A 13,415-nucleotide genomic window follows, 5' to 3' on the forward strand; every position below is an offset into this window, starting at 1 on the left:
CATTGAACTCGGATCAGCCACATGCAAGAAAAGCACCTTCCCCATGCATGATCTCTCTGGCTCCACATTTTTAATGAATTTATTTTTGGCTTGGGGGCCACGTTTGGCTGAGATCAGAGACCATTCCCTGTGGGACTAAGGGGATCCAGTGAGGTGCTAGGGATCAAATCCAGGTCAGCTGTGTGCAAAGCAAGTACCTTCACCCCTATCCTGTCTCTCCAGTTTGGAAGTCTTACTTTAGAGGTGAAAAGTTGGGGACAGAAAAATTCTGTCTTAGAGGAAGACAGGACAGACAGAAATGAAGGACCTGGGCATCCTTGTCTTTCTGGCTTACCCCGAAAGTTCTGCACCCCAGCTACCGCTCGGTTGAGCAGCAATCAGAGGCCTTGGGGTGTGCCTGGCCCTGCAAGACTCCTGCCAGTCTAGGTACCAACTGGTAGGCAGGCTCAGCCCCCGTTCCACCCTACCCCCATTTTTCAGAGGCACCTCAGAACATGGTGGTACTTGTCAAAGGACTCTGAGTCTCTGTTGGACAGGTCTGAAGTGTGTGGGGGACGTCCAGGTTTGCCCTGTAGGACTCTGGTGGTCAAGGGGTGCCCGATCAGCTGCAGGTCTGATCCTCTTCCCTATGGGTGCTTTGGGCGGCAGAGGGGAATTGTGGAAGGAACTCAGCCCTCCCAAGGAAACACAGCACTCAGCGATGTGGACCACTCTACTCCCTGCATGGGTTTGCCTTTAGAGCAGACTGCCCTGGAGCCTCTGTTGTTGTGGCGGCAGCGCCACCTGGTGGCCAGCTGGGGAATCTGTAGCGACAGCGCCACCTGGTGGCCAACTCAGGTCTCTGCGGTGACAGCGCCATCTGGTGACTGATCTGGGCTCTGCAGGCATGAACCTCCCCATGCTTCCAGCCCCACCCCTACCTCTAACCGGGTGGAACTGAAGTGAGTCTTTTCCCTTGCCTGAATGTAACTCAGGACATCAGGTGGCACCACCAACATTGCTCTCTGGGGTGCTGCTCCCTGCAAAGCCAGAACCCCTTCCCCCCGGAGTCTACACCCCACCCGGGGAGGGGAGCGAGTGTTGCACTTTCCTTCCAGCAGGCAGTCAGGAGACTTCTCTTGGGAGACGTGGGGGCAGGGCTATTCCCGAGTGGCTGGAGCCGGGAGCGGGTGCCCTCCATGCTGTGCTGGGATCGAACTCAGAACTCCCATTAGCCTAGGTCCTTACTGTGTAGGCTGTTTGTCACTCTCAATACGCCTCTCTGTTTTTTTTTATCATTTAGAATTGAAACCTCATCTGACAGTGCTCAAGGTTTATTCCTGACACTGTGCTCACTCCTGGTGGGGTTCCAGGGATTCATTGTGGTGCCAGGGATCAAACCAGGGGCGACTGCATATGAGGCCCGTGCCTCAGTCCTTGTGCTCTCTCTCCAGCCTTCACAATGCTTCTCGGTGGCAGGAGAGGGGCTAGTGATCAGGGCAGCATTTGTGCTCGTGGGGTTGGTGCTCCTCAGTACCCCCGGTCTCATCACGTGAAGCACCGCCAGGATGACAGCGTCTGTGGCACTGTGTGTTGTGGCTGGTGGTGGCACAAGAGGTAGAAAAGATTGAGTCCTGGGGGATGGTCTGTCCAGGAAACAAGGGCGCCCTGGAGACCAGCCTTGCCTCCTCGCCGGCCTCTGTGCTGCAGGAAGCTATCCTAGAGTGGGAGCCCGGGAGGCTGACACCCATGGGTGGCTGTTTTGGGTCCCCCTTTCAATATTCTGGAATTTCAGGACTAAACTGAGATCGTACAGCAGGTAGGGCACCTGCTTTGTTTGTGGCTAGCCTGAGTCATATCCCCGGCCCCTTATAGGGACCCCAGAGCCCTCCCAGGAGTGAGCCTTGAGTGCAGAGCCAGGAGTCAGCCCTGAGCACTGCTAGGTGTGACCCAAACTCCAAATATATGGAATTTCTGTTCCACCCACCAAACCAGGCCAACCCTTGGCACAGTACCTGGCCTGCTTTCCCCGAGGCCTGACATGACCGCCTTCCCCGTCTCCTGCTCATCTGCCACCCCTTGTCCCTGATTCTGTGACATCGAACAAGCCACCCCTGCTCCCTGTCCCCTTCCTGCCCCTCTCCCCTCTTTACCCACGAGGGGGACTCTTTCCCCAAACCCACCTGAGTCTCACCTCGCTTGTATCTGAACACAGGCTAACTGAGGGCACTGTCTGCGGTCTGGGCACCCGGGGGCCATCCCAGAGCTCTGCTCACCCTCCTGCCCCCCACTCGCACCCCATTGGTTCCTTAATGCCCACCTGAGGTAGTCAGAAGCCTGGAGAAAATTCAACCACAGCAGAGACACAGGAAGTAGTGAACCCACATCTTCAAGTTTTGCTAAAACTTGTTTTCCCGGAACACCCCAGCTCTGTGCAGCCCCTTTCGACTCTGCTCTGGGGGAGGGGAAGTTTCCTTAGGATCCCCAAACCTGGAGTGAGGTCCCCCCAGAACTTCTGCCCTGGACCTCCCCCACTGCACACGCCTTCCCCCTCCCCCAGGTGGCACCGTTTCCTGCAAAGGGCATAGGCAAGCCAACGAGAGGCCCGACCCGGTCAATGTAGAGGCGGGCCAATCAGCCTCCCGTCAGCTGCCGGGGGGCGCCATGGGCACAAGGGCGTGTGGGAAGGGGACTCGGCAGGGAGGGGTGATGCCTGGAAGGTGCAAACAAGGAGCTGTGCACGTGCGTGCCTCTTCACCCCAGCTGTCCCCAAGGACTGTCCTGCCCTCAGAAACCTAGACCCGGACTGGGAGGCGGGTCCTGAGCCTGGGCAGTTCCGGCATCAGGAGTCCATCAGCCCTGCTGCGGGGGCTGGAGTGGCGGCACAGCAGGGAGGGCATTTGCTGTGCACGCGGCCAGCCTGGGTTCGATCCCCGGCATCCCACATGGCCCCCTGAGCACTGCCAGGGGTGATTCCTGAGTAGACTCAGGCATAGGAACCTCTGGGCAACATTGCGGGGTGTGGCCCCAAAGCCCCCCCAAGAAACAAACAAACCATCAGCCCCCGGCCCCTGCTGCCCCTCCAAACTGGCCCTTCTCCCCTGTGCACCCCCAGTCCACAAGCCTCATCGAGATCGGGAACCCATCCCAGAGCCTGGAGAACGTGTGCCGCTGGGCCTACCTGCAGCAGAAGGCGGACAGCGACCACGACGAGTACCACGACCACGCCATCTTCCTCACCAGGCAGGACTTCGGGCCCTCAGGCATGCAGGGTGAGTGGGGGCAGGGAGGGGGAGCCTGGGGGGGCCCGGTGGGGGTGGGGGTGGAGACCCCCCCATTAGGTGAAGCCGCCCGCTTGGCGTGATTCCCCTGGCCTTAGGGAAACATCTCCAAGGCCGAGAAATGTTGGAGCTTTGGTTCCCTCCAGATTTCGGTTTGTGCCCCACACCCACAGGTGCTCAGGGTGTGCCTGAAGCTCAGTGCTCGGGGGCCATGCAGTGCCCGTGGCTCAGCCCAAGCCTCTTGCCTGCCACATGTACATCCTGTTGAGGACTCTCTCTACAGTGCCCCCTACACCAGAATGACTTTCCCACTTTGCAAAGTTCTTTTTTGGGAGGAGGGGTCCAAATTCCAAGGGGGGGGGTGGATGTTATCCTGTAAGACAACCCAGTGGCAAAAGCACTTGCCCAAAGTGTGAGGCTTCAAGTTGGATCCCCAGTGCCACCCACGTGAGCCCATCACCACCATCCCACTCTGCAGAGAAAAGAAATGAAAAAAAAAGTCGGGAGAGATCCCCAAATATATTGAGGTATCTATTAGAAACATACGTGATAAAGATAGATTTCTATAGGACAGAAACAGTGGGGTATGAGGCAGAAACGGACACGCAGGGGGTAGAAACATAGACATCTGCGGGGCCAGAGAGTTAGTACAATGGGGCGGGTGTTTGTCTTGCACACAGCTGGCCTGGGTTCAATTCCCAGCACCCAACCTCAGGAGTGATTCCTGAGCAGGGAGACTAGTAAGGCCTGAGCACTGCTGGGTGTGGCCTCAAAAATATTTTTTTAAAAGAGAGATCGGGGGGTGGGGGGTTGGAGCCATAGCGCAGCGGGGAGGGCGTTTGCTGGGCTATCCCCGGCCTCCCATACGGTTCCCCGAGCACTGCCAGGAGTGATTCCTGAGTGCAGAGCCAGGAGTCAGTCCTGAGCATTAGCGAGTGTGACCCAAAAAGCAAAATAAATAAATAAATAAATAAATAAATAAATAAATAAATAAAAGAGGCGGCCAGAGACATAGCACAGAGTGTGGGGCACTTGCTTTGTACGTGGCTGGCCCAGCTTCAATCCCCAGAAGGTCCCCTAAAGCCTGCCGGGAGTGACCCCTGAGCACAGAGCCAGGAGCAGCCCTGAACAGAGATGGGTATCCCCCCACCAAAAAATAAAAAGAGGAAAAGAAATATAGATATTTCTTTCTTATTAATTATTTTCTTTTTTCTTTTTTTTCCTTTTTGGGTCACACCCAGCGATGCTCAGGGGTCACTCCTGGCTCTGCACTCAGGAATCACTCCTGGTGGTACCTGGGGGAACCTTATGGGATGCCGGGGATCGAACCCGGGTTGGCCGTGTGCAAGGCAAACGCCCTACCCGCTGTGCTATCGCTCCGGCCCCTATTAATTTATTTTTTATTTGAATCATCGTGAGATACACCGTTACACCCTGCCTGCCTCTATGGCAGGCACTTTTCTTCTGTCTCTCTCTGTCTCTCTGTCTCTCTCTCTCTCTTCTGTTGGCAGTATGGTTTGCAATACAGATCCTGAGAGGTTGTCGCGTATCTCCCTTCCCCTCCTTGCAGTGCTCAGTGCTTGTCCAGAGAGGTCATTTTCAACTCTCTGTCATGGTGGTTCCTTCTCGAACACAGAGAGTCAGTGGACAGAGGGAGGAGACAGCAGCGTAGGCCGGCGCGAGGTGAAACAGGAGCAGGGGAGACAGACACCGGCAGTCCTGGGAGGCACCGGGTCTCTCTGATGTGATTTCTAGAGCAGGGACAAAGTGGAATCGGCGAGGGAAGGATATGGGGGAGAAAAAAGCAAAATAAAGCAAAGAACTCTGGATCAAGGCTGAGGCTGTAGCTGGAAGCAACGCGGGTGGCTAAGAACTTGTCCCCCGGGCTTGAATTCTGGGCCAGCCTCGCATGCAGATCACAAAGGCTTGGGCGGGAGTTTGGGGCGCGCGCGCATGCACGCGAGTGTGTGTGTGTGTGTGTGTGTTGTGTGTGTGTGTGTGGTGTGTGTGTGTGGTGTGTGTGTGAGTGTGTGTGGTGTGTGTGTGTGTGTGGTGTGTGTGTGTGTGGTGTGTGTGTGTGAGTGTGTGTGTGTGTGTGTCTGGCACTTGCTCTGGATGCAGATTCATGAACCACTCACCCCACCCCCGTTCTGCAGTGGAAAAGGAAACTCAGGTAGAGAGATTCCTGCCAGGTCCCTGAAAAGGACAGAGCCCGCCCGTCCTAAGAGGCTCCAGATAAGGGCTGGAGTGATAGCATAGCGGGTAGGGCGTTTGCCTTGCACGCGGCCAACCCGGGTTCAAATCCCAGCATCCCATATGGTCCCCTGAGCACCGCCAGGGGTGATTCCTGAGTGCATGAACCAGGAGTGACCCCTGTGCATTGCTGGGTGTGACCCAAAAAGCAAAAAAAAAAAAAAAAAGGAGGCTCCAGATAACGTCACACACGAGACTTTTCTCCAGGACAGATTGCAGGGCTGGGCTGCCAGGGGTCCCGGGGTGGAGAGGGGTCCACAGAGATGAAGCTCCTTGCTAGGCGGGGCAGCCGGGCTGTCTCCTCAGTGGAGGAGCCCCATGGCCCCCCTTGCTGTCAGAGTCAACCCCCATGCTTCCTCAGACCCCGTCCCGCCGTAGCCACAGTCTCCCACATTACAGGGAGAATTAGCAAATGCGCAGCATGCAAGAGGCACGTTTGAGCCCTAGCACAGCCTGCTCCACCAAACTCCCACCCCCAAAAAAGGTTTGGGGGGGTGCTGGAGCGATAGCACAGCAGGGAGGGCATTTGCCTTGCACGTGGCTGACCCGGGTTTGATTCCCAGCATCTCATATGGTCACTGGAACACTGCCAGGGGTAATTCCTGAGTGCAGAGCCAGGAGTAACCCCTGAGCATCACCGATTGTGACCCAAAAAGAAAAAAAATGGATTTGGGGAGGAGCCATGTGCATCCATGCACCCCTAAAGCCCCCTGACACAAGCAAAGCTGGCAAGGGCCCTGGTGCCTTCCCTGAAGCACCATCCTGTCCCCCCATGCCTCTGACCCACGGTTCTTTCCAACTGACCCCCCGGGAGGAAGGGAGGGAGGAAGGAAGAGAGAGGAGGAGGAGGGCGGGTCTGAGGAGGGAGGCCGTGGGCCGGGCAGTGGAGGGGGTGGGGATGGGTGACTCCCAGTCTCGCCATGGGCATGGGGACCGTGGTAGCGCGTTGCCCATGCGCTGGGGTGGCCGGCTTCCTCCCAGCCCTCTGCTCTGGGGTCCGCGGGGGTCTGCGGGGGTCCGCGGGGTCTATGGGGGGTCCGTGGGGTCCACGGGGTCTGCGGAGTCCGTGGGGGTCTGCGGGGTCCACAGGGGTCTGTGGGGTCCGTGGGGGTCTGCGGGTCCCGCGGGGTCCGCGGGGGTCTGTGGGTCCCGCGGGGTCTGCGGGGGTCTGCGGGGGTCCACGGGGTCTGTGGGGGTCTGCAAGGGTCCGCGGGGTCTGCGGGGGTCTGCAAGGGTCCGCGGGGTCTGCGGGGGTCTGCGGGGTCTGCGGGGATCTGCAGGGGTCTGCGGGGTTCCGTGGGGGTCTACGGGGCCTGCGGGGGGTCTGCAGGGTCTGCGGGGATCTGCGGGGTCCGTGGGGGTCCGCGGGGGTCTGCGGGGTCTGCGGGGTCTGCGGGCCGGGCCTCCCTGCACAGCTGGTCCCCTGTGCCCCGCAGGCTATGCCCCGGTCACCGGCATGTGCCACCCCGTGCGCAGCTGCACTCTGAACCACGAGGACGGCTTCTCCTCCGCCTTCGTGGTGGCGCACGAGACCGGCCACGTGTGAGTGTCCCCCGGAGCCAGGCCCTGGCACCCCCCCCCCGGGGGCCGGAGCGTCCGGGTTCTCTGCCGAGCGGGCGGGGTCCGGGCACTGGCTGCGGCCGGGCGGGGGCAGCGGGAGGGGCGGGGCCAGGGGAGGCGCGACCCGCTGTCCCGGTGTCCCCGCAGGCTGGGCATGGAGCACGACGGCCAAGGCAACCGCTGCGGCGACGAGGTGCGGCTGGGGAGCATCATGGCCCCGCTGGTGCAGGCCGCCTTCCACCGCTTCCACTGGTCGCGCTGCAGCCAGCAGGAGCTCGGCCGCTACCTGCAGTGAGTGTCGCGCTCGGACCCGCGCCAGGGACCCCGCCCGCCCGCCCGCCCGCCCTCCAGGGTCCAGCCAGGAAGGCCGCCTGGCCGCCTGTCCACGCCTCTGTCCACCCCGGCCCCCACAGCCAGCAGGGCCCTCTGGCTCCACGAGTCCCAGGGGCAGACGACGCCCCCTCCCCAAGCGCGGGCTCCCCGATGGCACTGCCCGCAGGGGGCACGAGGCTCCAGGGACACTGAGTCTCGGGGGCCCCCACGCCCAGCCCCCAGGAGGGGCCTTGGCTGCCTCCCGGGACTGCCCCGCTGGTCCCTTGGAGGAAACCGGGTGCCGTGTCCCCGCAGCTCCTACGACTGTCTGCGGGACGACCCCTTTGCCCACGACTGGCCGGCGCTGCCCCAGCTGCCCGGGCTCCACTACTCCATGAACGAGCAGTGCCGCTTCGACTTCGGCCTGGGCTACATGATGTGCACGGCGGTGAGTGGGGGGTGGTGAGTGGGGGCCACGCGTCTCCAGAGCCAGCATCCCGGAGGGCTCCCCGGAGGAGGCGGCTCGGGCACGCGCAGGGCTAAAGTGGGGGCTTGGTGCTGAAGGGCTCAAGGGGAGGAAGCAGTTTTCTCCACTGAGGCGACCCGGGCCCCCTCGCGGCCTCAGTCCCTCGTGGGAGACGTCGCCCGCTGGCTGTGGGCGCCCCGTGAGGGCCGGGGGCTCAGTCAGGTGTTTGCCCAGCCCCGGCGTGGTGGGGGGCAGGGAGGCGCCCCGGACGGGGCCTGGCAGCGACCCTGGCTGCTCTCTTCCAGTTCCGGACCTTCGACCCCTGCAAGCAGCTGTGGTGCAGCCACCCGGACAACCCCTACTTCTGCAAGACCAAGAAGGGGCCCCCGCTGGACGGCACCATGTGTGCACACGGCAAGGTGGGGTGGGGCGGGCGCTGGCCCCCGGCCCCCACCCCGCTCACTCCCCGGGACATACCGGCAGCTGCTCACGTGCAGCCAAGGTCTCCCTGATCGGGGCTTCTCCCCCGAGCCCCCCACTCTGAGGACTAATGTTGGGGTCCCAGGAATGAGGCTTTGAGGCACCTCCACAGGGGTCTGTGGCCACAGGACCCAGCTTGGCCCCTTTATCCCAGAGACCGTCGGGACCTGTGGGCTGAGGGGGTTCCTGGCACCCCAAGATCTCCATGTCTCCTTGGGCAGCTGCACAGAAAGAAGAGTTTCATTTGGGGTGGATGTCTGGGTGTCTCTGAGCAGTGCTCAGGGGCTGTTCCTAGGCCAGTGCTCAGGAGCACCTCCTGGTGGTGCACAGGGACTGTTCCCGACCCTGTGCTCAGGAGCTCCTCCTGGTGGTGCACAGGGACTGTTCCCGACCCTGTGCTCAGGAGCGCCTCCTGGTGGTGCACAGGGACTGTTCCCGACCCTGTGCTCAGGAGCGCCTCCTGGTGGTACACAGGGACTGTTCCTGACCCTGTGCTCAGGAGCGCCTCCTGGTGGTACACAGGGACTATTCCTGACTCTGCTCAGGAGCGCCCCCTGGCAGTGCTTGAGGGAATATGCAATGCTGGGAAGAGAACCGATCTCTCCTTATCCCTGTCCTATCTCTCCTGCCCACCTCTGTGATTGTGATGACTTGAAAGTGGAGGGAGGGCGGACTCCAAGGCATTCAGCATTAACACGGGAAGGGCAGGATGCCCCTGGCAAGGTTGCTGGGTTTGTTCCCGGGCTCGTGCTGAGAGACCGTGTGGAACTGGTGATGCTGGAACCAGGTGTCCCCAAGTGTGGAGCCTGTGCTTGACCCCAGAGCTGTCCTCTAGCCCCTCACTGAACCACTGTTTAAACCACATGTGTTTGGTGGCAATCCCAGTTGAAAATTTTCATTTTCACCTATCACGTTCCACGAAGCACAGGCCAATCCCTAGCCCCTGCTGCTGGGGACATTGCCCAGCCAACTGCCTTGGCTGTCAGGAGGGGGATCAGCACAACCCGGACTGGCCCTTCATCCACCCCCAGCTTTGCCCGTACTCTCCAGCTCCTTGCTTCTAGGTGCCCAACACGTGTTCTCCTTGTGTTCTGAGCATGATGCAGACACGTCGGGCTCAACTGGGATGCTCACTTATTATATTAGAAGCACTTCCTCTTCCTCTTCTTTTCCCCCTCTTCTCCCATTCCCTCCCCCCACTCCTCTTCCTGCCTCTTCCCTCCACCCCTCCCTCCTCTCCCCTTCAGTAGTGCCGGCAACCCAGGGGCTCACACCTGCAGGAGGCCTCACCTCCACCCCTGAGCTACATGCACAGCCCACATTTATTGTAATTTGCAGGAGGGTGTGCACTTATGGACTTGAGTGTCATGCCTGTTCCCACACACCCCACCAGCTCTGTTTGTGGAAGAGGCTCTGGTCACCCCCAAAACTCCTGAGACTGAGCCACACCATGTCTCTGGGCTGGAGCATTAAACCGTCAGGCCTGCCTGGCCAAGAATGTTTGAAATGGGCCCTGGGGGCCCCTAACAACTACTGGATACCCCAGGTCCTGAGTACACAGATCTTCTTTCCTCCCTCCTTCCCTCCTCCCTATCTCCCTCCCTTCCTTCCTTCCTTCCTTCCTTCCTTCCTTCCTTCCTTCCTTCCTTCCTTTCTTCCTTCCTTCCTTCCTTCCTTTCTCCCTCCCTCCCTCCCTTCCTCCCTCCCATTCTTCCTTCCTTTCTTCCTTTCTTTCTCCCTCCCTCCCTCCCTTCCTTCCTCCCTCCCTTCCTTCCTCCCTCCCATCCTTCCTTCCTTTCTTCCTTTCTTCCTTTCTTTCTCCCTCCCTCCCTCCCTTCCTTCCTCCCTCCCATCCTTCCTTCCTTTCTTTCCCCCTCCCTCCCTCCCTCCCTCCCTTCCTTCCTTCCTTCCTTCCTTCCTTCCTTCCTTCCTCCCTCCCTTCCTTCCTTCCTTCCTTCCTTCCTTCCTTCCTTCCTTCCTTCCTTCCTTTCTCTCTCCCTCTCTCCCCTACTTTCTCCTTTCTTTGTTTCCTTCTTTCCTCTTTTTGGGCTACACTTGGCAGTGCTCAGGGCTTACTCCTGACTGCACTCAGAGATCACTCCTGGTGGGCTCAGGGAACCATATGGGAAACGAGGAATCAAACTCAGGTGAGCCGTGTGCAAGGCATGTGCCCTACTAATGTATTATGGTTCCAGCCCACACAGATATTTCTTAATTAACAAGAGGTGCCAAAGGGCTGGCGGGCACACAGGAAGGCACCAGACTCTGATTCTATCCCTGGAATCACTGACAGTGCTCAGGAGCATCGCTGAGCGGAGACCCGAGTAGCCTCTGGCCACTGCACTCCCTCCCTTTCCCTCTAACTGTCCCCTAGTGTAAGCATAATACCCGGCAGCCTCCCTTTGTGCCACACCCAGCGGTTTTCAGGGCTCTGGGTTCTGTGCTCCCTACTCTGCTCTCCTGGCTCTGTGCACAGGGGTCAGTCCTGGCAGGCTTGGGGGACCATACGGGGTGCTGGGGATTGAACCCGAGTTGATCACATGCCAGGCAAGTGCCCGATATGCTGGACTCTACCTATGGCCCCTGGGTAGCCCTTAATGGGGACAGATGTGCCCTGGGGAAAGTCAAGCTGGGGTGGGCACTGCTGGCTGGATGCGGGTCTGGGCCACAGCGGGTGTGGGGGAGCTCAGCCAGGTTGCTACTGGGAGCAGCAGGAAGGGGGGCATGAGGGGTCTGCAGGGACTGAGGCCAGCCCGTGTCTTCCAGCACTGTTTCAAGGGTCACTGCGTGTGGCTGACCCCCGATATCCTCAAACGTGACGGCAACTGGGGCGCCTGGAGCCCCTTCGGCTCATGCTCCCGCACCTGCGGCACCGGCGTGAAGTTCCGCACCCGCCAGTGTGACAACCCACAGTGAGTGGGACCTGGACCCCGGGGCGGGGGGCAGGGTCCCCCAGCCTCTAGCCCATCCTCTCTGCCAGCCAAGACTCAGCAAAGGGAGGGCTCCTGCCCCAGCCCCACAGCCTACGACAGAGGGATGCTCCCCAAGAACAATCTGGGACGTTCTGCCCCACCGCGCAGCCAGTCCTTCCCGTCTTGCCAGGAAGAAACGGGCATTTCCCAATCCCACCCATTTGGGGGGTATTGGAGCTATTCATTATGTGGTGGTAGTACCATCAAACGCCACGAGGGGGAGTTGTCTGCCCATTGCCCTAAAGAGAGCAGATTTCTAGCGGGTACTGAGTGATTTTATTTTTCTGAAAAAGGTGAGGGCCAGGGGGGGCATCGGGTGGTAGATCTGGTCAATTTGGGAACTTCTGGCTCAGGGCACAGAAGACAGGAAGTGAGAGATGAGATGGGCCGGTGTGTCGGAGCCTGCAGTGGGGAACTGCTACTCACAGAACAGGCAGGAGGCAGGGTCAGGAACCAGCCCCATCTCCGTACCCAAACCCCAGTTCCTAGTGCCTATAAGAGCACTGGCGAGAGTCAGGGGCGGGAACCAGCCCCCACCCCATACCCCAATTCCAAGTGCCCGTAAGAGGCTGAGGCCAGGGGCTGGAGCGATAGCACAGCAGGTAGGGCGTTTGCCTTGCACGCGGTCAACCCGGGTTTGATTCCCAGCGTCCCATATGGTCCCCTGAGCACTGCCAGGAGTAATTCCTGAGTGTAGAACCAGGAGTAACCCCTGTGCATCGCTGGGTGTGACCCAAAAAACAACAAAAATAAAAGAGGCTGAGGCCACCCTTAGCCTGTCAGTCTAACCCACACACTCACCAGCATCACCACTTTTGTTTGTTTGTTTTTGGGTCACACCCAGCGATGCTCAGGGGTTACTCCTCGCTCTGTGCTCAGGAATTACTCCTGGCAGTGCTTGGGGGGCCATAGGAGATGCTGGGAATCAAACCTGAGTCGACTGGATGCAAGGCTGGCATCCTACTCAATGTACTATTGCCCCAGCCCCAACACGCATCCCGTCTTACCTTGCTTGCTGCTGGTCTCCAGAGTGCCAGGAGCCATGATGAAATTGACAAGGCGGGTGAAACTGATGAGGACCAGAAGTCAGATGAGGCAGCCCCGCCCCCATCCGGCCCTTCTGCGGCCAGTGTATAGCTGCCAGACTGTCTCTGAGCTCAGAGGTGTTCCCTCTGCAGTGGGGACAGTGACCACCAGCCTGCTCCACCACCCCCTATTTCTGTGAAGGTTGCTCCCCAGATCTCCACGAGCCCTCACCCCACTCTGAGGTCCCCAGCACTGTGCCCTCTGCTGGTCACATCAGTTACTGCCAGCACGGGTCCCTGGTCCTATTTCCCTCCATGGACTGAGCTGCACTCCTCTGCCCCACCCCCCAGAAGACCCTTCCCCGCAGGAAGTGACCCTGGTGGAGGGTCACTCCCAGTGAAATACGGGATTTGCAGGAAAGCGGCCAAGGTTGGGAGTGTCCCCCTGTGCGGACACGATAAAGGCTCTTTACTTGGGCTCCTTAATCTTGGAGTTGTTTTTTAGGCACTTGCTCTGGGTCCCAGCGGGCATGCGTGGGGATCCCCGGGAAGCAGGCAGAGCCTGGTGGCCTGCCACAGTCACTGTGGGTTCATGATCACAGTGGTGAGAACTGAAGGGGGTTCCCAGATGGGAATCACTCGCCCCTTCTCCCGATCGATTTGTTTTATTTTCAGGGAAAGGCCACAGTCAGCAGTAGCCAAAGGCAGCTCCTAGGAATATTCAGGGGACTGTGCGGTGCCAGGAGTGAGACCTGGGCCCCCCATACAAAGCCTGTGCTCAGTCCACTAAGTCATCCTCCAGACTCTTAAGAGAACCAGGGGGTACAGCTGGCAGTGCTCAGGGGCTGTTCCTGTCTCTGTGCTCGAGAGTGACCCCTGGTGGTGCTGGAGTGCAATTCCTGGGGCTGTGCTCAGAAGCGCCCCCTGGTGGTGCTTCAGGACTATTCCTGACTCTGACCCGTGGCCGTGTTCAGGGTTTGCTAGTGGCTCTGTGCTTAGGACCGCCCCCTGGTGGTGTCCAGGAGACACTTCATGATGTAAGGGATTGGCTGCATGCAAGTGATTACCTCTTGTCCTAACTCTCCGG

The 13,415-nt window shown here is 59.6% G+C and overlaps 1 protein-coding gene across 1 annotated transcript in view; it reads left to right on the plus strand.

The window, feature by feature from the left end:
* The window catches only part of ADAMTS2 (ADAM metallopeptidase with thrombospondin type 1 motif 2), a 100,291-nt gene that overhangs the window by 68,659 nt on the left and 18,217 nt on the right, over nt 1-13,415 (plus strand). Inside the window, exons 6-11 of the mRNA XM_055129197.1 lie at nt 3,095-3,251; nt 6,950-7,055; nt 7,221-7,364; nt 7,701-7,833; nt 8,157-8,270; nt 11,098-11,243. Of these exons, the coding sequence (XP_054985172.1) occupies nt 3,095-3,251; nt 6,950-7,055; nt 7,221-7,364; nt 7,701-7,833; nt 8,157-8,270; nt 11,098-11,243 (800 nt within the window). The remainder of the gene's footprint in view (nt 1-3,094; nt 3,252-6,949; nt 7,056-7,220; nt 7,365-7,700; nt 7,834-8,156; nt 8,271-11,097; nt 11,244-13,415) is intronic.

This window comes from Sorex araneus, chromosome 2 (genome assembly GCF_027595985.1).
Source record: "Sorex araneus isolate mSorAra2 chromosome 2, mSorAra2.pri, whole genome shotgun sequence".
NCBI lineage: Eukaryota > Metazoa > Chordata > Mammalia > Eulipotyphla > Soricidae > Sorex > Sorex araneus.